General features: G+C 43.6%; 1 protein-coding gene across 6 annotated transcripts in view; it reads right to left on the reverse strand.

Moving 5' to 3' along the window:
• The window catches only part of ZNF521 (zinc finger protein 521), a 452,135-nt gene that overhangs the window by 61,663 nt on the left and 365,093 nt on the right, over nt 1-25,379 (reverse strand). For 5 of the 6 annotated variants that reach the window (XM_063923628.1, XM_063923622.1, XM_063923624.1 and 2 more), the window contains one exon: nt 8,849-8,964. In XM_063923628.1, the coding sequence (XP_063779698.1) occupies nt 8,849-8,964 (116 nt within the window). Of the gene's footprint in view, nt 1-8,835; nt 8,965-25,379 lie in introns of all 6 variants that reach the window. The other variant, XM_063923623.1, reaches the window with a different exon arrangement.

The following is a 25,379-nucleotide window of genomic DNA, read 5'->3' on the forward strand; positions in this document are numbered from 1 at the left end:
TTTAAATAGCATTTCACACTGATGTCCAGTCTGTTCTCTTGTTGCCAGAATATCCTTACAGCACATTGGGGGTCATTCTGAGTTGTTCGCTCGCAAGCTGCTTTTAGCAGCTTTGCACACGCTAAGCCGCCGCCTACTGGGAGTGAATCTTAGCTTATCAAAATTGCGAACGAAAGATTAGCAAAATAGCGAATAGACACCTCTTAGCAGTTTCTGAGTAGCTCCACACTTACTCGGCATCTGCGATCAGTTCAGCGCTTGTCGTTCCTGGTTTGACGTCACAAACATACCCAGCGTTCGCCCAGACACTCCTCCGTTTCTCCAGCCACTCCCGCGTTTTTCCCAGAAACTGTAGCGTTTTTTCGCACACACCCATAAAACGGCCTGTTTCCGCCCAGAAACACCCACTTCCTGTCAATCACATTACGATCACCAGAACGAAGAAAAAACCTCGTAATGCCGTGAGTAAAATACCTAACTGCATAGCAAATTTACTTGGCGCAGTCGCACTGCGGACATTGCGCATGAGCATTAGCGACCAATCGCTCCGTTGCGAGAAAAAAATACCGAGCGAACAACTCGGAATGACCCCCATTGTTAGTATTTGTTACGTATAACCCTGCCGAGTTTGGTTCAGGACAGACGATAAGGTCTAAAAAAAAAAAAAATGTACAAAAAAGCTGGCACTAGCAAATAGCAGAAAACGAACAAAATCTTTAGGACAGACTGCACAACAATCTTTTTGATCCTTACCATAGGCTCATGATAAATATCCCATGCTAAGGACTAAAACGACTACTATGGACCAAGTAAAGGGCTTTGTTAATTCTGGGCTGTTTGCTAGTGCAGGCTTCTCTATCTTCATAAAATGAATAGACATCAATGTTTTGACAAGACTTATTGAGTGAGAAGTAACCGCGTTTTTTTACTCCACTCTCCTTATATACAAATGAAACAATGCAAACAGATTTGATGCACTGTCCGATGTTGGCTGGCTTTGGGCAGACGTTGGGAAGAGTCTAAGAAGCTATTACTGGATTACCATTACCTAACACACCCAAAGTTTGGGTTACTCAACCTAATGGACATACTCCTTTCCCAATTTAAGAAATCACTCCTTCGTCATCTTTAGAATGTGGCGAGAGTGACCATCCCCTGTTTCTGGAGATCCTGTCCAGTCCCCTATCTCACGGTGGTTCCTGAGGGTTGATTTCTTTATGGCCATGGAAGATCTTATGTCTTTCAATAAGCTGTCATCTTCTGATTTCACTGCAACCTGGTATATGACTAGTTGAGATTCAAGGAGTCCTCGAATTATGCCACTCACACCAAAACCCTCCTGTTGTTGTACCTTAATAGATATGACAGAAACCCCTTCTTTCTTTTCCTTTTAAAAACCCTACTTCTTTTTTCTATCTTCTCTATCACTAGATTATGGTTAGTGTGTAATTTCCATTTTGTTATTTTACATTTTGCCAGCTTGCAAAGAACATTAGCCCTTATACAGGCTTGTTTAGTTATAATTCCTGTGGTCATATTCCTGTCGTCATATGTACAACGGCTATTGGTTTCAATAAAAACAGACTACAAAAGAAGAACTTTTCTGCTTTACTTACATAATTAAGCAAATTATTAAAACTAAGACATATAGGGGTACATTTACTAAGCAGTGATAAGAACAGAGAAGTGAGCCAGTGAAGAAATTTCCCCATCAACCAATCAGCAGCTATGTATCATATTATAGTATGCACATTATAGATGTTACTTCAGTGCTGATTGGTTGCCATGGGCAACTTCTCCACAGGCTCACTTCTCCGCTCTTATCACTGCTTAGTAAATGTTCCCCATAGGGACAAATGCAGGATTTGTAGAGGGAGGTTTCCAGATGTTTGATTTTAGTGATTGTTGTCAGCCCATGATGAATGCAGAATTAGTAGAGATGTGCGCCGAACCTCATGTTTTGGTTCTAGTTTTGCCTATATTTTATTTTTATTTTCAAGAATTGATAAAAACAGCTAAAATCACATCATTTGGGCCCTTTTTTGTTTCTACAGTATTATTAACCTCAATAACATTTATTTCCAGTCAATTTTAACCACCTAATAGCTCATAATATTGTTCACCAAGGTTGGCTAAACCAAGCAGCAAAGCAGCGGCGCAAACACACGGCAGTTATTTCTGTTTAAAGAAGTTTTGCAAATTAGTAATGTATTAGCAATAACCAATCGAACCAACTCACAAGTGCTTTCAATAGAAAACAATCCAACTCAGAAATGTACTAAAGATCGTATTTGGAATATCATTGCTCAAAAGTAGTAGTAGTTAGCAAACAGCAAAGAAAAAAAACTCATAAAATGTGAACTACTCCTAGTAGAAAACTTGGGAGCCTGCGCTCCCACTTTGCAGGAATGGGTGCAAGTGTACTGATGTTTGTGCATTCAGATTTTCAACTCTAAATCCAGATAGGGGGCGACTTTGCGCATTCAATTTTAATTGAAATCTATTGTATTTGAAGACAGGATTCCAGGAAAATAGCTATCATACAGCATAGGTTGCTAGTAACAAATTCCCAAACTGCTACCAGATAGCCAGTATGAGTGGATGCCATAGTTACCCGTGCCTGTGTGTGATGGGTGGAAGGGAAGTTCTAGTTAAGTCATCAATGGAAAAGATGCAGTAGATTTATGTAAGGGGGAAGGGGGGGGGGCTGCTTTTCAAATGAGGTAATTCTTCTACTAGTCATGTTACTTAAACATGCAACACTACACATACTGGATCAACTGCAATGAAACATCACATGTCTGAAAAGATTATAAAAAGTTTATTAAAATAAAAAAATATTTCCCAACCCTCCCTTTCACACTCCTGTGTCCTTAAATACTGTAGAACATCTATGCTTCCTCTGCTCGTCTATTTCCATCTCTCAGTATCCCTGTGCAGGCTCACTCAAACCCCCATCTGTGCAACACTCCAATAATAATATTCTCGCTTCGCCTATCACTATATTCCCCCTTTTATGCTGTATCTGCTTAGAGCAATGTTATGTACATTTATATACATGGTTAACAGGAATTAGAATTATAAGAATGTGGTAAATTTGGGAACATTTCGTAATTCTGTTCAGTTTTACAGGGTAACAAAATAAGCAGATGTGAAGAAAAGAAAGAAAAAATAAACTGTACTACAGTGGATGTTTTATTATAGCCAGGAAATGCTGAAAAAATATAGCAAAAATAACTGTTTATTACAGATCTTGACACATTGGTTGATCGAACCTTCCACAAAACACTGAGATGGGCTATAAAACCATCACTCTTACTCATCAAAGAGCTTTGTTCACAAAGTCACTGATCACCTGAAATTACCTCCGGACCATAATAAACTCACAGAGGAAAAGTATATAATGGCTAGAACATGAGCTAGTGATGAATAGCAGAAAAAAAAGTAATAATAAAAACCATGGTGAAGAAAGAGTATTTATTAAGCGTCTTCTGCTTAAAATCAATGATCTATTGCAGCGGTTCTCAAACTGTGTTCCGTGGTACGCTGGGGTGCCGCAAGGCACTTCCAGGGGTGCCCTGGATTGGTGTCCCAGGACCAATTCAACTTAATTATGGACAATGTAATAGGCAAAACCAGTGCTAGTGGCTGCCAATCATAAAATACGTGGACAAACAGAAGCAGATCCTGTCCCTCACCACATAACTGACCCTAAGGATGACATATAAACACAATTTACGTAATTTAATATTTCTTTCTAAATTTCTCATTAAGAACATTTTGGCCTAGGGGTGCCGTGAAAAAAATTAAGATACTCTAGGGTGCCGCGAACCACTGATCTATTGGAAAGAAAATCCACTTACAACAATAAAGCTTAAGGTGCATACACATGGTGCGATTCTGGCTAAAGGATGATTCTGACTTTGCGATTTCTCTTGAACTCCCCGGAGCCCAGAACCATGGCTCGATTTTGGCTATGTATTTTGACTATATACAAATTTGACTATACTATAAACTAGATTGTGCACAATATAGTCAAAATTGCCTTGCCTGCACAGTCTATTTTTTCTTGCGATACTGACCCCGTGGGAGTGTGCATCGGTATCGCAAGTTGTATACACAGGGTGCGATATGTGCTAACTTTTCTTACGATTTTGACTATATAGTCAAACTCGTAAGCACACATCGCACCGTATGTATGTATACACCTTTAGATATAACCTAGACTGGCACTATTCTATGTAAAGCTGCAATACCACCTTCAACACATTTTGCCAAAATGCCTCTCCCTTTTTCTTTACAGGAGCACCCATACATTGAGTCATTTTCCTTTGAGATCTACTGGTTCTGCAACATAGAACTGGCAAATAATAACATAAGCAAAGTTCAATGGGCAGCAATAGGTGGTAGAATCAACAGGCACATTCATAACTGCATACTGCTGATTTTGTCTTGTGATTGGTCCTCCTATTCACAGGCCTCTCTGGGTATTCTAGCAATGGTTGTAATAAGCTAGAGATAATAATAATAATAATAATAATTTTATTTATATAGCGCTCTTTCTCCAACAGGACTCAAGGCGCTTTACAGATATCAAAAACAGTGCACATGATACAGAGGATTTGAGTAATACAACAATAGACAAGCAACACAGACATAAAAGAAAACCTTAAGCACACAGAAAGCATAATGCAGGATTGGTGTAGGCATTTTGGGTAATAACTTCCAAGGGTTGTGTATTCCACCCTCACAAGGTACCAGGTGCGGCAGCCATCTTGGGCGCTCAGCATAGGATTACCCTGGGTGGAATAGTCCACCCCTAGAAGAGATGACACAAAATGGGGGTGATTTCAGAGTCCTATAGTTCAGAGTAGGGTTCCATCAAAACCATCAGGCCTATGTATTTTTCATCCCATCCACAAGTGTACCATATGGGGCAGCCATGTTGGGCGCACTTTGAAGGTTACACTGTGGGAGGTGAGCCATAAAAGGGCCAAGTTCATATATGGGAAGACTGATGCTTATGTAGTAGTATGATGATGTACCCTGTATGTCGGGCGCAATGGAAAGAAAATGAGGCAACTTGGTATTGTGGCAGGCTTGTAACAAGCTGTGTATGTAGAAGGAAATACAGTAGCTGTATAGGCTGTGCAGGTAACAGTGCTGAAGAATGAATAAATGGGACTAGTGGTTAAAAAGCAGATTTGTCAGGGTTTCCAGAAGGTCGCACTGTTAGGGTTAGGCTAAAGGGCCCATACACTAGATCGATAATGCCTGATTTCATCCGATTTCGGGACGATATATCGGTTGAAATCGGGCATTTTGGAGGTGTTTCCGATCCGATCCGCGTTCCCGTGAGCATCAGATCGGATCCCCTAGATTGAATGTGCTGCACTAACGATCATGTCCGCAACATTGTATGCAAAAGGACCGCATACGATGGATCGTATGCGATCCTGCCGCCCGGGATGTTGCCGTGGTGATCACCTGCGACGTGACGGTCGGACATGACACGTTAGTGTATGGGGCCCTTAACAGTCACATACATTTACTCAGAGATTGCAGTGCACGTAAACAATGCTGTTGCAAAGCTGTTATACAAAAGGCTCCTGACAACTGGTGACAGCCACAACTAAGCATGCTCAGGGACTGAGAAAATCTGAAATCAGAAGAGAAATACACTGAGCATGCTCTAAAACAGAACACTGAATGTTTCTCTCTTCCAACAAGGATGGAATGCTGTTGCCGGTCATGATTTCTTCATGTTTAAATGAGCCTGCAGTACACTTTGCCCCTGAACAGCACAACACCAATTGCACAGTATCACATTTTAAAATGAGAAAGCTACCTGCTGATTGTCATATATTGTTTGTTTCTATGATGGTACTGCAGTGAGTAGCAAAAAATTGTTAGATGCATTATTACTAATTATAGCCAGAGAATCTCAATCTCCTAGAAACTATGTCACCCTAGCGTCCGGAATGAGTTAACTACTGGTCACCTCTGCAAGATGCACTCTCTGTGAGCACCTTGCTGAGCATAATGTAGTGCATGTGTGCAGCGAGCTGTGGAGTATAGTATTCTCAATGTGTCTGTATATACAGTATGTCTGTGTGTTGTTTTATTATTATTATCATTTATTTTTAAAGCACTATACAGGCAATATACAGATAACATTGAAAATAAACATATCAGATATACAGTAAATGTAATCCATAACCCTGGACAGCACAAAGTGAGAAACCAACAAACTAGATAGGACGCGGATGGGGTGATGTTGGGAGACTCACTATACCCAGACAAGCGTGGGGCAGTGAGTCACCGGGAGAGGGATGCACTCGGCTGTAGCGAGGGTGGCTCCAGTGGAGCGTGAGCTCCGGGCGCTGGAAAATTTAGAGGGTGCACCACCGCCTGACCACCCCCCTCCCTCCGTCCACTATACCGCGGGCCACTGTACAGACAGCCGCAGAGCAGGAGGAGGAGAAGCAGAGGGGACGGACACCGACTCGGAGGCTAGATAGGGAACAGGGTAGGCCAGAGGCGACAGCAGGAGACACTGACAGCCGGCACATGCCGGAGCTCTGCCACCCTTTTATATGTCTCACTGTCTGCTTGTAGTTGTGTAGCAGAGTTACTTCTCTCCTGCTATACCACTCTCTGCCCCAGCTGCTGCAGCACCTCTCTCTGCCTCAGCTGAAGTAGCACCTCTTTCTGCCGTGGCTGCTGCAGAAACTCTATGCCCCGGCTGCTACAGCACCTCTCTCTACATTGATGCTGCATCACCTCTCTCTGCATTAGAATCTGCAGAGTAACATGTATAAGCGGCTCTACTGTGGCGTAACATCTGTAAGTGGCTCTACTGTGGTGTAACATGTATAAGGGACTCTACTGTGTGGCGTAAAGTGTATAAGAGGTATTACTGTGTAGTGTAATGTGAATAACGGACAATACTGTGTGGTGTGATCTAAATAGGTATTATTATGTGGCCACACCCCTTCCCCAGGAAGCCATGCCCCCATATTTTGGTGCGCGCCTTCGATGCACACTGTCCCTACTTTAAACATGGGGGCGACCAAAGGAAACTTCCACCCTTACCTCCACAAGTTCTAGAACCATCCCTGTCATCAATTTAGGATTTTTAAATATTTCTTCTTTTCAAATGTAACATGCCGCCACACGTTGGCCAGGCCTCCAATTCAGTAGGGTGTGTGTGTGTGTGTGGGGGGGGGGCGCCAAAACATACCCTTGCTCCGGGCACCATGGCACCTAGCTACACCTCTGGATGCACTTCAGCACTCACTAAAGCTGTATCCAATGAAGGACTAGCACACAAAGCCAGAGTCACTGGATGGAACTGGAAGATAAGGAGCACTGGAATAAAGAATAGTGCAGGGAGGACCACGAGGAAAGAGGGCCCTGCCTGTGAGTGCGTACGAGCTATGGGGATAGGTGAACAAGTGGAGGGTGAATTGGGGAAGAATTATACACATTATGGGCCTGATTCTGAGTCACACACAAAAGCAAAGACAGTAGCGTCTATTGGCAGTCGCCAATGAGTTTATGCAAATGGCATAGAAATCCCCTCCCTTGAGTACATTCGAGTAGCCGAATGTGCAAAGACTGAGAAGCCCACCGCTAGCATCCATTCACTCTGTAAAGCCGATTACTGCATCCTTACACCTCACCACTGTTTGCCCTATCGGAAAATTGCATCAGCCCTATGGTAGGTGCAATTTCTCTGTCTGACCCTAGCCCCCTATGCCTGTGGCTGTGTGCTGTGAATGCAGCTGCTGGAATTGTCATGCTCGTGAGACAGACTTTTTTTTGCATTCACTTCAAGCCAGTGGCCAGGATCGCCCATCACTTTTCCGCCACATTTCTGATACCGTCTGTCTGTAAAAGCACCTCTGTGTTTACACTCTGTGTAATGCATGCACAGTGAAAAGTAATCGCTCAGCTATGTGGACATCAGCATCAGACCCTACATGTTAATTCTAATATTGTATATCGGTGTGTAAAATATTGGGCAGTATGGATGGTGTAATGGTTAGCATTACTGCCGCAATGCACTGAGGTCATGGTTTTACTTCCCACCATGGCCCTAACTGTGTGGAGTTTGTATGTTCTCCCCATGCTTGCGTGAGTTTTCTCCAGGTACTCCTGCACTTGCCACCTACACATATGGCTTTAGTTTACTACAGGAAGACAAAGATTTCTGTTGCTAGGTCTATGGTTCCAGGCAGAGGTGGATTTAGGGGTCCAGTAATTTCAAACTACGAACACCCCAGTGCCATTCAGGTCTGTTCTACTCGGTTACATGTAACTCATATTTGCCATAATAATAATTGGAACCTAAATACGTACAGTATAGATGACTAACTTTACCTAATTGTTTGTCACACATCCTGCAGAAGTGTGCTACTCTGTTATTCAGTAAGTGGGAGTAATCTACAGTACATGAAGGTCCATCAGCAGCAACTGAATCTAGTCCTATTACATCTCTGCCTTACTGTGCTGCAACATTGCCACAATGCGAGTGTTCTTAGTTTGTAAGTTCATTGTGCATAATTATATTGGAATATACTTTACAAAGCAGTAGACTCATTTACAGTATATCTTAGGTTCACATGAATGAGTGCAAAAAAGCCTAGAAACTTCCATGCACTGGGGTCATTTTAATTCAGGGTACTAATTTAAAGTTTGGCCAGCCACCAATATTTCAGTTTTGTACTGGTCAGCATGTTTTCCTGCATGAGGCCAGACAATTGTCAGGACACCCTGAAATCCAGGGGCTGGAGTAAGGTGCCCATTTAAGAAGGCCAGAAAACAACTCACATAAATACGTTACCTGCAGCTCTGTCTGAAAAAAGAATTTCTGTGGACACTGTGTGCAGTCATAGATCTTATCCTCTTGTCCGTGGGCTGAAAAAATGTGTTGCTGCAGTTTGTTTGCCTGCACAAACACTACAAGAGAGAGAAACATGTATTTAACATATTGGAAATAAATGATCACAAACACAAACCATACAGTATCTACCATCCCCACAATACCATTAAGTACTCCCAATAGGTGACACGTTATTTTCCTAAGCAGCAGTTCACACAATTTCTCTCCTTTTATCCATTATACAGTATTACTAGAGTGGTAAACACTTTGAAAATACACCTATTCTTCATTTAGCAGCGTTTGATAGAACATGTGGTTCAATAAGATCTGTAGAATAAAAGGTTTCCTGTCATTGTATTAGAACACTTCTTCTTAAAGTGGGCTATCACCTACACCTACATTAGTGTTTTTCAAACTTAGGGGGACATTTACTAAGCAGTGATAAGAGCGGAGTAGTGAGCCAGTGGAGAAGTTGCCCCATCAACCAATCAGCAGCTCTATATCATTTTATAGTATGCAAATTATAGATGTTACTTCAATGCTGATTGGTTGCCATGGGAAACTTCTCCACTGGCTCACTTCTCCACTCTTATCACTGCTTAGTAAATGTCCCCCTAAGTCCGTGGGGCATCCTAACTGATGCTAACCGGCATCTTCAGGTAGCTGAGCATTGTTACTTGTTCCAGACAGGGACGGTTATATAGGCACGCTGGTTATGCACCTGAGTAGCGTGCCACATAGAGGATGGCGTCATGACCTGGTTCCGGCCAGTGACATACAGAAATAAGCTCCGGTGGTCGGGGTGGGGGGGGCTGACAATCTGTGTCTCAGCTGCCTGCAACGTGCCATTGTGTTTAGGGGTGGTCTGCGGCTCCTTTGCTTGGACAGCTACTGGGCCGGACAATGTGGTGTGATGACATCAAGTTGCACTGGTATTGCGCTGCAGCAGGCGGTTTGATAGGAGTCCCCTGACCTGAGGACTCTGCTGCGCCTGCATCTGCTAGTGGTGGGGGACGCCCCTCGAGTCAGCAGGCCAGGCTCCCAGTACCATCAAGTGTCCTCACTCATCCTGGCAATAATGTCTAACAATAATAATGTGTAAGGGTCACTACTACTGTGGGCAAAATGTGTGAGAAGAACTACAACTGAGCTTTTCCCATGAGACCACACCCCTTTATTTTTTCAGGTGTGCACATTTGGCGTGTACAAAAGTACTCCAGGAGGAGCTAAAGTATATATTCACTTACAAAAAAAATGGTCTTGGGACGGCCCTGGTTCCAGGTAAATTTTAGCGGTAAGTTGCGGTGATAGATTTTCTATCGCTGTGATTAGCAGAATTAGACATCTATACTATGGATGGTGGTCATTAAATAGACCCTTATAATCACATAATGAACATGTACTCATCCTTGTAAGAGCTCGGAATAAACAAACCCATGAACTCCTCTGCAGACATGTTTTAACCCCGTGTGCCCATACATCCTCAACCTCACAAACAGACTAACTAGTGCTACATTCTGCAAGCATTGAGAATATCACACTATGCGAATACTTACAGACTATGTACATCTAGCCAAATGCACAGAGCCACATTGTTTTATTTTGGAAGCAGAGTTGCACCAGATGTCATATTTTATTATTATATATAAATTCAGCTCTGTAAATAAACAAAACAAAAAATTGAGTACAAGATAGAGCGGCGCACGTGCCACATGGTAATGATTACTCTTCCTTTCATGCATGTACTCCATTGCTCTGCCCCAATTCCTGCTCCACACAAAGCAGTGGCGAACACTCATGCAATGTGTCTGAAAGCTGGCAAATGGGTTGGATACCAAGTCCCGGCAGTCGGGATCCCAACAGTCAGGACACCAACAGCAGAACTCCGATGGTTCCTGGTAAATATTCCATCCCTACTTCCCTCCTACCATAGCCTAACCCTAACCCAAACCGTCCATCCCCTCCAGGGACGTGGAGGCAGGGAAGGCAGTGCCTCCCCTGTCATAATGATTAAAATAATAAAAAGAAGATATTTATAACACAGATTCTGTGATAAATATCTTTTATTATTCTAATCATTTCCCCCCTGTTACTATGGCTGCATCTTAGGGTGGGAGGAAGCAGGAGAGGTGCCTCCCGCTGCTAACATTAAAGTCCGGGCAGCAGGGGGCGGGCAGGGCGAAGCAATGGGCTGTAAAAGCCTCAATGACAGGGGCATGCATTCAGGCCACATCAATGCACGTCCCTGTCAATCCCCCAGATGTGATTGGGCCAGCGGATCCAGTGGATCTGCTGGCCAGCGGGCACATGCGTCGGCGCGACGCGGCGGGCATCGTGGCGGCGGGACCCGGCAGGGAAAGGGTGGCTGGCGGCAGACCTGGATCTGAGAGGATCCAGCCCCTGCCAGCCACTCTGCAGAGTTCGGCAGCGGAGAGCGGCTTCCAATTTCAAAAATGGCGGCTCAGCGCCGTCACACCCTGTGCCGTCCCACCCTGTCCCCCCTTTTTTGACGAGGAGATCCGTTCTGCAGATGTGCATAATATGATGTTTAAATATTTAAAAAAATACTCTTTCAACTAAATAAAATACATTTTAAAAACAATGTTGTTAACGCTTTTGAAGGGAAAAATCGTCAGTTAAGTGGTTAATGCTATGGCAGGGGGACCCCATAGTGTCTCCCCTGCTATGGCATTATCCCTCCTGGCTGGTCCAGCCTGGTGCTGGTTTTTCTTAAATATGGGGAGCCCCATTTTTTTACATTAAACGGGGGGGGGGGGGGGGGGAGGCGCTGCTAGTGATTCATCCAGTGCCTCCCCAGCCACAGACCTCACTGCACGTCACTGATCCCCTCCCTCCCCAGCCTAACACTTTCCCTAGTGCCTATCCCTAATCCCTGTACTTACCTGTCTGTCTCCTGACTGTCGGGATCCCAACTGCCGGTATTTTGCTCATTTGCCACTCTTTCCTCTGTATTCGCTTTAGTATATAAGGCCTAATTCAGAGCAGTCTGAAGCCCTTTGTGGAGTGCGCCCTCTCACCCCGGGTGGCCCAGTGAGATGCTAACAGCATCTCTGGGCTGCGATCACCTCTAACATATATATTGGTAGATGCTCAATTAGCTTAGTGATATCATTCAGGTGCTCGAAAGGGAGGGGTATTTCTAAGCAGCTATGCTTCACTGGTAGGGAGCAACTCGGCGGGTATAAAATCATCACTGCCGCGCGATGCTTTTGCACCCATCAGGGGTGGGGCAGGGCCTGACATGCGGGGCAGACTAGCCCTGTGCTGGGCATCCCCCACAGCCACGATCAGATCTGAATCACCCCCATAGTCATTTTGATCTTTATTATTCCATGGTTTGTTTTGCAGATATCCCTGTGCATAAGCTTGTGCGTACTATATTAACATAGTGATTAATAATGCCTAAGCTTCCAGCACTTAGGTTTATTTATCTTCCATGCACATACCTTGTGGAACGAACGAAAACAAACCATTAAACATTCAGGGTTAAATGCAATGGACTTTATTTTATTTATTTATTTCTACTGGTCACCGCAGAAAGTAAAACCATTTAAAATGCTGGATCATGTATAGAATCACTGAACAGTGCGGGCAAAATAACTACATCAGTAAACAAGGGAACGATTACAAATAAAAAAAAAAAAATGTAAGAAATCGGATCCTATAGGAACGCCAGGGCAGGGGTAGGAAAATGGGAAATCGCTACTGTAAGTTCTCTTTGGACACATTCAGATCAACTAAAACTACACAGAGATTCAAGGGTTTCAATAATACAAACATGTTCAATTTTAATGACTACAAAACAAGGCCCTAAGAATGTGTAACAGTTTACCTGGGAGACGTGCTATTAATAATTAAATTGTATATGCCAGAGGCAGAATTTGGGTTGGCAGCACTGACTTCTGATGTATGCTTGGTGCACTGTGACCTAAAAAAAAAAAAAGTTTGCATGTATCTTTATAGGAAGGAGGGAGATTGAGTAAGGATGCTGGCATTTGACGCAGACTCCAGGCTTATCATTACAATTATTGTAATTTCAGGCCATCTGAAAAAATGAGGATGTTGCTTGGTGACTCATACATTTTAATCACATTTTCTCATTAGGCTAGGTCCGCTGATCTCATAGGAAAATAAACATTATTTAATGTTATTGAAAAGGAGACTTTTCTATTGTTTAGACAACTGTTCCAATGCTAAAACAAATAAAATGTTGTCAATTCTGACATACAGTATGTTGGAAAAGTCTATAACCTGTAGAAATGGTAATTGGGAAAAGTTCCAATATATATTGGTTTTCTTTCTATGATCCAGGTTACACAGACTTCTGTAGCTAAAACTACTAATAACAGAATTAAAATATTAAAATGTGGAAATAATGTTCCCTTGTCACTGGTGTATCTATAATGGGTGCAGGGTGTACGGTTCACATGGGACCCTGGTCCGGGGGTCCCACATGCACACCCTGCAGCCATTAAATTATATTATTTACCCCTCTCTAGTCTTGCGTAGTGACCATTCTCCTGGTGATTTGCACATGTACACTAGAGATGTCCCCAGGGACAATGCACGGGCACCATGTTCCCGGAGACCTGCGCAGTAGACTCTGGCACAAATCCAGAGTCTATAGCGCTGCCAGAGAGGAAGGGGCCCAAATGGAGCCTGCACATGGGCTCCTCTCTTAAACCGCCCCTGTTTCTCATTCAGTATAACACCCCCCCTCCGCCCCCCCCCCCCTCCCCATTTACAGGGATATTTGAGCATGACTGGGAATAATGTTCGCACTGTGCACCACCCCAAGATTACCCTTGACATAGGGTAAAATTACCACTTGTTCTTTTTTTCTGTTTGTAGTTTTGTTATCTTCCATAGTGTGTAAATTTATGTACCACAGCATTTTTAGTGTACATTTTGACAGGGAATTTATAGGGAATTCTGCCCAGGGAAAACAATGCTATAGAGCAGTAAATCTGAAAGTGAATAAACTTCAGGGAGGGTTGTGATACACATTACCGGCGGTCAGAGGACAGACGACGGCAATCCGATGGAGAGAATCCCGACAGGGGGTAGGTAAGTATACTTTAGTATACGACTGTGTATCATGTCACAATAGTCAGGCCCAATGTATATGACGCCGTGATTTGCTGCACTGCATCACAGGGACTAGGGCCAAATAACACAACTTGCTGACACTCTAGGAAGTCCCCCAGAGGCGAGTTTCAAAATATTGGCAAGTACAGTATGAGTCTTATTAGAGCACACAGCTCATGGATGTACACATCTACTGTTCATTCTTAAAGTGCAAATGTGTGTTCAACAGACCATCTTGCCCTAATGCGCCTAAAATTCTTTAGTTATAAATGTAAGCTCTCACAAGCATGGCCCTCAACCCTCAAGACCTTATCCTTCTCTTACTTAAACCATCTCGACTGAACCAAATCCCGTGGTTTTCTGACACCCTAATACTTGTCAGTGTCTTCTGCTGCTGTAGCTATTACCCTGTACTTGTCCTATATTGTCTTCAACTGTAAGTCACTATTTTCCTGTTACATTTCGTTTATGTACTCTGTAATTGGGCGCTGCAGATCGCTTGTAGCGCCATATAAATAAAGGATAATAATAATAATAATAATAAATGCCTCCAATTCACCCTGTTTCTCTAATCATAAGATACTAAATTTAGCAAACACAGAAGCCAAACAGTTTTGCATGTCCATAAAAGACACCTACTGATATCACCTGCTTTGCTGTCAACAATACATGGGGCTTATTTACTAAGCACCTTCATACAAAAAGCCGCTGCTTCCTGGAATGTTTAAGCCTGATAATCTAAAAGGGCGGCCCCTTAGTAAATAAACTCCATTAAAGTCAAATGAAAAAAATATTGTGTGGATCTCAATGTACAAATTGTATTGTTTACATAATGACTGGTCGCATGCATTTAGACTATTGTATACTGTACATTCAAGTACCCTTCGCCTTTTAGAACACTTATGTATCCAGCACCTCAGCAAACTTCCTGCAGAAGGCTCTACATGCACTTCAAGCTTTAAATAAAACAGAACTTTCAATTTTAATTAATAGACTTGATAAGGTTGTGTTGATTATAGGAACTGGAAACTTCTGGGGGCCATTCAAGATGAAACCATGATGGCCTACGTATTGTACGAGGATGTAGTTAGCAGAGGGCCAGTCACAATACTGACTATTCCCCCTCATAGAATGGGAATGGAACCGGTGGAGAGCCACGCAAGCCCACAAGGGGCTTCGTTGTGCTTGCCCCCCTACCCCCACCACCGGGCATTTAAGAGCCAGGATTCCGCCGTCGGTGTGGTCACGCGAACCCAACACATTGTATGATGTCCTACTCAGAGAACGACATTGAACACCCAGAGGAAGTATTTTGCAGCTACATAGAAGCATCCATATGCATCACATGTATGATAAATAACTGCCTCTTAAAAACTGATAATTGTAATAATACACAATGATTTACTATAATATAAAGCATGTAAGACTAACATAAGATATTACAGCACAGCAATGATGCATCAGTACTGAAAGCTACAATAAGCCCTTCAGTAGCTTATTAGAGAATTATGAGTGTTGTTGATAGGAAAATTGATTTCACTAAAGGATCTCTAGCTCTGTGCAGTATTACAGTATTGACATATTGGATTTAAGGCATTATGTCTATGTAGAAGGAAGACTTTCAGGAGGGTGTAGTTGTCTTTGGAGATGCCTGCATGATTCTTGTGAGAACGGCTACACACAGAGCAGATTGCCTTTATTACTGCAGGATATGCAGCAGGCTGAGTAGACTGCTCACCTGTTGGGCTCACAGTGGGTTTGTTTTTTTCATAGGCGGAGAAAATATAACTTTGGTGAAAACAGGCTCTGCGGCAGTCTTATCTGATGCTTTCCTATTTCATAGTCTAGTAATGAAATCTAAGGTTCATTTCTCTTCTCTGTTTTGTTCTGTATTGTTGTTTTGTATGGTATTAAAAAAGAAAAGAAAAAAAATAGAAAAAATTGCTGTTAACACTGTGTTCAACACTAGATGTCAGTATTTGAACATTTCTTCCTGCTGGCTTCATCGGTAAATAGCAATAATATCTATAATGAACTCTGTGACATAGTCACCACTTTACGTTTAAAAATGAGAACGTAAATTGTTGTTCCGATCTTCCAATCTTGATTAGGCGGAAAGTATTCCTATGCTGTATGCCCTGCCCTAATGTTAAAAACATGTCTGTTTAAATTAATTTCACTTCTCGATTCTTAACAGTTAATTCATCAATATATGGAGGTCATACAAATATCACATATAAAGTAATATCAAAGGCTACACGTAGGAAAGACATCTAATTCTCTAAAATAGCTTGCTAGTACAGTTGCTGATTTTACAAGATTTTTACCACCAATATTATATACTTCATTTTTACTATGTATTTCTTTTCCATGTTTAATAAGCAAGAATAATGATTTGTGTCTAATTCTGTATGTACAGTCAGGACAGTAGTGGGCCTGGCTGGGCCCAGGTACTTTTCAGGGGGTGAGGCCTAATTGCAGGAGGCGTGGCCCTGAACCATTACAAAAAAATACAGATTTTCTTTTAATTTAAGCGCCTCCCTGGCCACACTGCAACTGAGCACACAGCAGCATGTGCTGGGATAAGGAAAAGGGCTGCTGCTGTTGCTTTCAGGTACACAGAGGGGGGAGAGGGAGAGACCTGGGCCCCTCCATCAGACCTGGGCCTGGGTAATTATCTCAGCCTCTCTTGGCGCCACTGTGTACAGTAGACAAGTGAGATGCAAAATGCATAGAGTATGTATGTTTAAAGAGTAACTGTCACGCTTGCCAACATTAAAAATATTTTCCAGTGACACATGTATAGCAAATATGGTACGGTCATTCAGTGGCGTAAGTTCGTCACAGTTGCCCGGAGGCAAGAAAAATATTGGTGACAATACAGAAAGAAATTAGATATCTCGTGCGCCCAACATTGGATAGAAAATACCAAATACTTGTATGTATCAGAGTTCTGATGTAGGGGGTCCAAATGACCATATTCCTACGTCCTTCCTTTCGGTTGGAAAACTTGAATATTTTCTTCCCCAAAATAGGTGTCGTGGATGGTGGAGAAGGTAATGCAAAAAGACAAAACACAAATAGAGTCCAATGTGTAGTGTAGTCTTGTTCAGCAAACAATAAGAGTAGATCAAATCGGGAAAAGAAGGGGTCTTATCGACTATACTCCCATTTCGTGTGTCAGTATATATTAGAGGATCACCCAGGTTGACGTGATCTGCGATGTGCTTACTTTATAGCTTACAGCTTAATTGTCTTTTATCAGGATTAGAACACATGACCTGCTTCACTGACAGCAGACACTTTACTGATGGAGTTATTTGCTCCTGTACAGGAAGCATGAGAATTCTAACTACAGGTTGAGTATCCCATATCCAAATATTCCGAAATACGGAATATTCCGAAATACGGACTTTTTTGAGCGAGAGTGAGATAGTGAAACCTTTGTTTTTTGATGGCTCAATGTACACAAACTTTGTTTAATACACAAAGTTTTATAAATATTGTATTAAATGACCTTCAGGCTGTATGTATAAGGTGTATATGAAACATAAATGAATTGTGTGAATGTACACACACTTTGTTTAATGCACAAAGTTATACAAAATATTGTATTAAATGACCTTCAGGCTGTGAGTATATGGTGTATATGAAACATAAATGCATTCTGTGCTTAGATTTAGGTCCCATCACCATGATTTCTCATTATGGTATGCAATTATTCCAAAATACGGAAAAATCCGATATCCAAAATACTTCTGGTCCCAAGCATTTTGGATAAGGGATACTCAACCCGTATATGAAGTTACGTGTAATTGTCAGAGAAGTGACTTCATATTGTTAAAATTCTCATATTTCCTATACAGGAGCAAATAGCTTCATCAGTAAGGTGTCTGCTTCCAGTGTAATAGGTTGTGGTTTCTAATCCTGGGTGTGATACTTTTAAAATGTGTATATTCAGTATAATAAAGAGGGTGTGACTTGTAAGGTGCAGGGACCAGTGAGGAAGTCGGACACTAAAGAGATAGCGGCAGCTATCAATTAACTTAATTCAGTGGTGTCACAGAATGGGAGGAGAGGTGCCCCCCTTCAGAGCAGGAGCCCGGCGGCAGATGACTCCGTTGCCTCCCAGAGTTCTGCCTATGCGGTCATTATATACTGATATTTTTACAGGACTTGATAAAGAACTATTCATTTAAATAGTCCACATCAATAAATTTGAAAACTTTAAAAGCCAGAATAGAAAGGAAATATCACAAATAGGCCCATCATAAATGTAAGGTTCAGCATAACGTAGTAATTGATTAAGCACCAACTGTGACCAAAAAGCTGCCATTATATTACCATACTAGCTGTTCAACCCATTCTTCGCACGGGAGTTTCTGATTTTCACGGTTGTACATAAATAAAATAAATGAGTGTAAAAAATTTGGTAAATCTATAGAGATGTAAATTTGAGACGTCTTAATGTAAGTAAATATTAACCCATGGTTCTTGGCGTTACCCGAGGAGCACCCGTAGCATATACGGTAAAAACTGACAGGACCATTTTTGTAGTTTATTAAATTCTACACCCTGGAGGTGCAATCCAAATTTTGTTCAGATTGTCCATTCGGGCGTTATCGTTCACGCAACGCAAGCCACACATCGGTAATGACGTCATGTCAACCTCCTTTTCATCCCCTTTGGGGAGGTTTATTAGAATCCTGATTAGACTAGAGATGTGCACCGGAAATTTTTCGGGTTTTGTGTTTTGGTTTTGGGTTCGGTTCCGCGGCCGTGTTTTGGGTTCGACCGCGTTTTGGCAAAACCTCACCGATTTTTTTTTGTCGGATTCGGGTGTGTTTTGGATTCGGGTGTTTTTTTCAAAAAACACTAAAAAACAGCTTAAATCATAGAATTTGGGGGTCATTTTGATCCCAAAGTATTATTAACCTCAAAAACCATAATTTACACTCATTTTCAGTCTATTCTGAATACCTCACACCTCACAATATTATTTTTAGTCCTAAAATTTGCACCGAGGTCGCTGGATGACTAAGCTAAGCGACCCTAGTGGCCGACACAAACACCTGGCCCATCTAGGAGTGGCACTGCAGTGTCACGAAGGATGTCCCTTCCAAAAAACCCTCCCCAAACAGCACATGACGCAAAGAAAAAAAGAGGCGCAATGAGGTAGCTGTGTGAGTAAGCTAAGCGACCCTAGTGGCCGACACAAACACCTGGCCCATCTAGGAGTGGCACTGCAGTGTCACGCAGGATGTCCCTTCCAAAAAACCCTCCCCAAACAGCACATGACGCAAAGAAAAAAAGAGGCGCAATGAGGTAGCTGTGTGAGTAAGCTAAGCGACCCTAGTGGCCGACACAAACACCTGGCCCATCTAGGAGTGGCACTGCAGTGTCACGCAGGATGTCCCTTCCAAAAAACCCTCCCCAAACAGCACATGACGCAAAGAAAAAAAGAGGCGCAATGAGGTAGCTGTGTGAGTAAGATAAGCGACCCTAGTGGCCGACACAAACACCGGGCCCATCTAGGAGTGGCACTGCAGTGGCACGCAGGATGGCCCTTCCAAAAAACCCTCCCCAAACAGCACATGACGCAAAGAAAAAAAGAGGCGCAATGAGGTAGCTGTGTGAGTAAGATAAGCGACCCTAGTGGCCGACACAAACACCGGGCCCATCTAGGAGTGGCACTGCAGTGGCACGCAGGATGGCCCTTCCAAAAAACCCTCCCCAAACAGCACATGACGCAAAGAAAAAAAGAGGCGCAATGAGGTAGCTGTGTGAGTAAGATAAGCGACCCTAGTTGCCGACACAAACACCGGGCCCATCTAGGAGTGGCACTGCAGTGTCACGCAGGATGTCCCTTCCAAAAAACCCTCCCCAAACAGCACATGACGCAAAGAAAAAAAGAGGCGCAATGAGGTAGCTGTGTGAGTAAGATAAGCGACCCTAGTGGCCGACACAAACACCGGGCCCATCTAGGAGTGGCACTGCAGTGGCACGCAGGATGGCCCTTCCAAAAAACCCTCCCCAAACAGCACATGACGCAAAAAATTAAATTAAGAAAAATTAATTAATTAAATTAAGAAAAATTAAAGAAAAAAGAGGTGCAAGATGGAATTGTCCTTGGGCCCTCCCACCCACCCTTATGTTGTATAAACAGGACATGCACACTTTAACCAACCCATCATTTCAGTGACAGGGTCTGCCACACGACTGTGACTGAAATGACGGGTTGGTTTGGACCCCCACCAAAAAAGAAGCAATTAATCGCTCCTTGCACAAACTGGCTCTACAGAGGCACGATCTCCACCTCATCATCATCCTCCGATATATCACCGTGTACATCCCCCTCCTCACAGATTATCAATTCGTCCCCACTGGAATCCACCATCTCAGCTCCCTGTGTACTTTGTGGAGGCAATTGCTGCTGGTCAATGTCTCCACGGAGGAATTGATTATAATTCATTTTAATGAACATCATCTTCTCCACATTTTCTGGATGTAACCTCGTACGCCGATTGCTGACAAGGTGAGCGGCGGCACTAAACACTCTTTCGGAGTACACACTTGTGGGAGGGCAACTTAGGTAGAATAAAGCCAGTTTGTGCAAGGGCCTCCAAATTGCCTCTTTTTCCTGCCAGTATAAGTACGGACTGTGTGACGTGCCTACTTGGATGCGGTCACTCATATAATCCTCCACCATTCTTTCAATGGTGAGAGAATCATATGCAGTGACAGTAGACGACATGTCCGTAATCGTTGTCAGGTCCTTCAGTCCGGACCAGATGTCAGCATCAGCAGTCGCTCCAGACTGCCCTGCATCACCGCCAGCGGGTGGGCTCGGAATTCTGAGCCTTTTCCTCGCACCCCCAGTTGCGGGAGAATGTGAAGGAGGAGATGTTGACAGGTCGCGTTCCGCTTGACTTGACAATTTTGTCACCAGCAGGTCTTTGAACCCCAGCAGACTTGTGTCTGCCGGAAAGAGAGATCCAAGGTAGGCTTTAAATCTAGGATCGAGCACGGTGGCCAAAATGTAGTGCTCTGATTTCAACAGATTGACCACCCGTGAATCCTTGTTAAGCGAATTAAGGGCTCCATCCACAAGTCCCACATACCTAGCGGAATCGCTCCGTGTTAGCTCCTCCTTCAATGTCTCCAGCTTCTTCTGCAAAAGCCTGATGAGGGGAATGACCTGACTCAGGCTGGCAGTGTCTGAACTGACTTCACGTGTGGCAAGTTCAAAGGGCATCAGAACCTTGCACAATGTTGAAATCATTCTCCACTGCGCTTGAGACAGGTGCATTCCACCTCCTATATCGTGCTCAATTGTATAGGCTTGAATGGCCTTTTGCTGCTCCTCCAACCTCTGAAGCATATAGAGGGTTGAATTCCACCTCGTTACCACTTCTTGCTTCAGATGATGGCAGGGCAGGTTCAGTTGTTTTTGGTGGTGCTCCAGTCTTCTGTACGTGGTGCCTGTACGCCGAAAGTGTCCCGCAATTCTTCTGGCCACCGACAGCATCTATTGCACGCCCCTGTCGTTTTTGAAAAAATTCTGCACCACCAAATTCAAGGTATGTGCAAAACATGGGACGTGCTGGAATTTGCCCATATTTAATGCACACACAATATTGCTGGCGTTGTCCGATGCCACAAATCCACAGGAGAGTCCAATTGGGGTAAGCCATTCCGCGAAGATCTTCCTCAGTTGCCGTAAGAGGTTTTCAGCTGTGTGCGTATTCTGGAAAGCGGTGATACAAAGCGTAGCCTGCCTAGGAAAGAGTTGGCGTTTGCGAGATGCTGCTACTGGTGCCGCCGCTGCTGTTCTTGCGGCGGGAGTCCATACATCTACCCAGTGGGCTGTCACAGTCATATAGTCCTGACCCTGCCCTGCTCCACTTGTCCACATGTCCGTGGTTAAGTGGACATTGGGTACAACTGCATTTTTTAGGACACTGGTGAGTCTTTTTCTGACGTCCGTGTACATTATCGGTATCGCCTGCCTAGAGAAGTGGAACCTAGATGGTATTTGGTAACGGGGGCACACTACCTCAAGAAATTCTCTAGTTCCCTGTGAACTAACGGCGGATACCGGACGCACGTCTAACACCAACATAGTTGTCAAGGCCTCAGTTATCCGCTTTGCAGCAGGATGACTGCTGTGATATTTCATCTTCCTCGCAAAGGACTGTTGGACAGTCAATTGCTTACTGGAAGTAGTACAAGTGGGCTTACGACTTCCCCTCTGGGATGACCATCGACTCCCAGCAGCAACAACAGCAGCGCCAGCAGCAGTAGGCGTTACACGCAAGGATGCATCGGAGGAATCCCAGGCAGGAGAGGAATCGTCAGAATTGCCAGTGACATGGCCTGCAGGACTATTGGCATTCCTGGGGAAGGAGGAAATTGACACTGAGGGAGTTGGTGGGGTGGTTTGCGTGAGCTTGGTTACAAGAGGAAGGGATTTACTGGTCAGTGGACTGCTTCCGCTGTCACCCAAAGTTTTTGAACTTGTCACTGACTTATTATGAATGCGCTGCAGGTGACGTATAAGGGAGGATGTTCCGAGGTGGTTAACGTCCTTACCCCTACTTATTACAGCTTGACAAAGGCAACACACGGCTTGACAAATGTTGTCCGCATTTCTGGTGAAATACTTCCACACCGAAGAGCTGATTTTTTTGGTATTTTGACCAGGCATGTCAATGGCCCTATTCCTCCCACGGACAACAGGTGTCTCCCCGGGTGCCTGACTTAAACAAACCACCTCACCATCAGAATCCTCCTGGTCAATTTCCTCCCCAGCGCCAGCAACACCCATATCCTCCTCATCCTGGTGTACTTCAACACTGACATCTTCAATCTGACTATCAGGAACTGGACTGCGGGTGCTCCTTCCAGCACTTGCAGGGGGCGTGCAAATGGTGGAAGGCGCATGCTCTTCACGTCCAGTTTTGGGAAGGTCAGGCATCGCAACCGACACAATTGGAGTCGGACTCTCCTTGTGGATTTGGGATTTCGAAGAACGCACAGTTCTTTGCGGTGCTACTGCTTTTGCCAGCTTGAGTCTTTTCATTTTTCTAGCGAGAGGCTGAGTGCTTCCATCCTCATGTGAAGCTGAACCACTAGCCATGAACATAGGCCAGGGCCTCAGCCGTTCCTTGCCACTCCGTGTGGTAAATGGCATATTGGCAAGTTTACGCTTCTCCTCCGACAATTTTATTTTAGGTTTTGGAGTCCTTTTTTTACTGATATTTGGTGTTTTGGATTTTACATGCTCTGTACTATGACATTGGGCATCGGCCTTGGCAGACGACGTTGCTGGCATTTCATCGTCTCGGCCATGACTAGTGGCAGCAGCTTCAGCACGAGGTGGAAGTGGATCTTGATCTTTCCCTAATTTTGGAACCTCAACATTTTTGTTCTCCATATTTTAATAGGCACAACTAAAAGGCACCTCAGGTAAACAATGGAGATGGATGGATACTAGTATACTTATGGATGGACTGCCGAGTGCCGACACAGAGGTAGCTACAGCCGTGGACTACCGTACTGTGTCTGCTGCTAATATAGACTGGATGATAATGAGATGAAATCAATATAATATCACTAGTACTGCAGCCGGACAGGTATGTATATTTATTATGTAATGACTGATGACGGACCTGCTGGACACTGTCAGCTCAGCAGCACCGCAGACTGCTACAGTAAGCTACTATACTATAGTAGTATGTACAAAGAAGAAAGAAAAAAAAAACCACGGGGAGGTGGTATACAATTATGGATGGACTGCCGAGTGCCGACACAGAGGTAGCTACAGCCGTGGACTACCGTACTGTGTCTGCTGCTAATATAGACTGGATGATAATGAGATGAAATCAATATAATATCACTAGTACTGCAGCCGGACAGGTATGTATATTTGTTATGTAATGACTGATGACGGACCTGCTGGACACTGTCAGCTCAGCAGCACCGCAGACTGCTACAGTAAGCTACTATACTATAGTAGTATGTACAAAGAAGAAAGAAAAAAAAAACCACGGGGAGGTGGTATACAATTATGGATGGACTGCCGAGTGCCGACACAGAGGTAGCTACAGCCATGGACTAACGTACTGTGTCTGCTGCTAATATAGACTGGATGATAATGAGATGAAATCAATATAATATCACTAGTACTGCAGCCGGACAGGTAGATAATATATTTATTAGGTAATGATGACTGATGACGGACATGCTGGACACTGTCAGCTCAGCAGCACCGCAGACTGCTACAGTAAGCTACTATACTCTATAGTAGTATGTACAAAGAAGAAAGAAAAAAAAAAAACCACGGGGAGGTGGTATACAATTATGGATGGACTGCCGAGTGCCGACACAGAGGTAGCTACAGCCGTGGACTAACGTACTGTGTCTGCTGCTAATATAGACTGGATGATAATGAGATGAAATCAATATATATGTATATATAATATCACTAGTACTGCAGCCGGACAGGTATATATATTTATTATGTAATAACTGATGACGGACCTGCTGGACACTGTCAGCTCAGCAGCACCGCAGACTGCTACAGTAAGCTACTATAGTAGTATGTATAAAGAAGAATGAAAAAAAAAAAAACACGGGTAGGTGGTATACAATATTATATATATATATATATATATATATATTATATACAATTATATATATATATATATATATATATATATTAAACTGGTGGTGGTGATTGATTATTAAACTGGTGGTCAGGTCACTGGTCACACTATCAGCAACTTGCAAGTAGTACTCCTAAGCAGACAATCACAAAATATATTATACTGGTCTGGTGGTCAGTGTGGTCACAATGGCAGTGTGGCACTGACTCTGGCAGCAAAAGTGTGCACTGTACGTTATATGTACTCCTGAGTCCTGCTCTCAGACTCTAACTGCTCCCCACTGTCAGTGTCTCCCCCACAAGTCAGATAATTAATACAGTCACACTATCTAATCTATATCACTTCAGCAAGTAGTAGTAGTATAGTAGTACTCCTCCTAATAATGCTCCCCAAAATTACTACTACTGTGTCTCTCTCTACTGTCTCACTCTCTTCTCTAAACGGAGAGGACGCCAGCCACGTCCTCTCCCTATGAATCTCAATGCACGTGTGAAAATGGCCGCGACGCGCGGCTCCTTATATAGAATCCGAGTCTCGCGATAGAATCCGAGCCTCGCGAGAATCCGACAGCGGGATGATGACGTTCGGGCGCGCTCGGGTTAACCGAGCAAGGCGGGAAGATCCGAGTCGCTCGGACCCGTGTAAAAAAACCTGAAGTTCGGGCGGGTTCGGATTCCGAGGAACCGAACCCGCTCATCTCTAGATTAGACGCGGGC

This window comes from Pseudophryne corroboree, chromosome 5 (assembly GCF_028390025.1).
Source record: "Pseudophryne corroboree isolate aPseCor3 chromosome 5, aPseCor3.hap2, whole genome shotgun sequence".
Lineage (NCBI taxonomy): Eukaryota > Metazoa > Chordata > Amphibia > Anura > Myobatrachidae > Pseudophryne > Pseudophryne corroboree.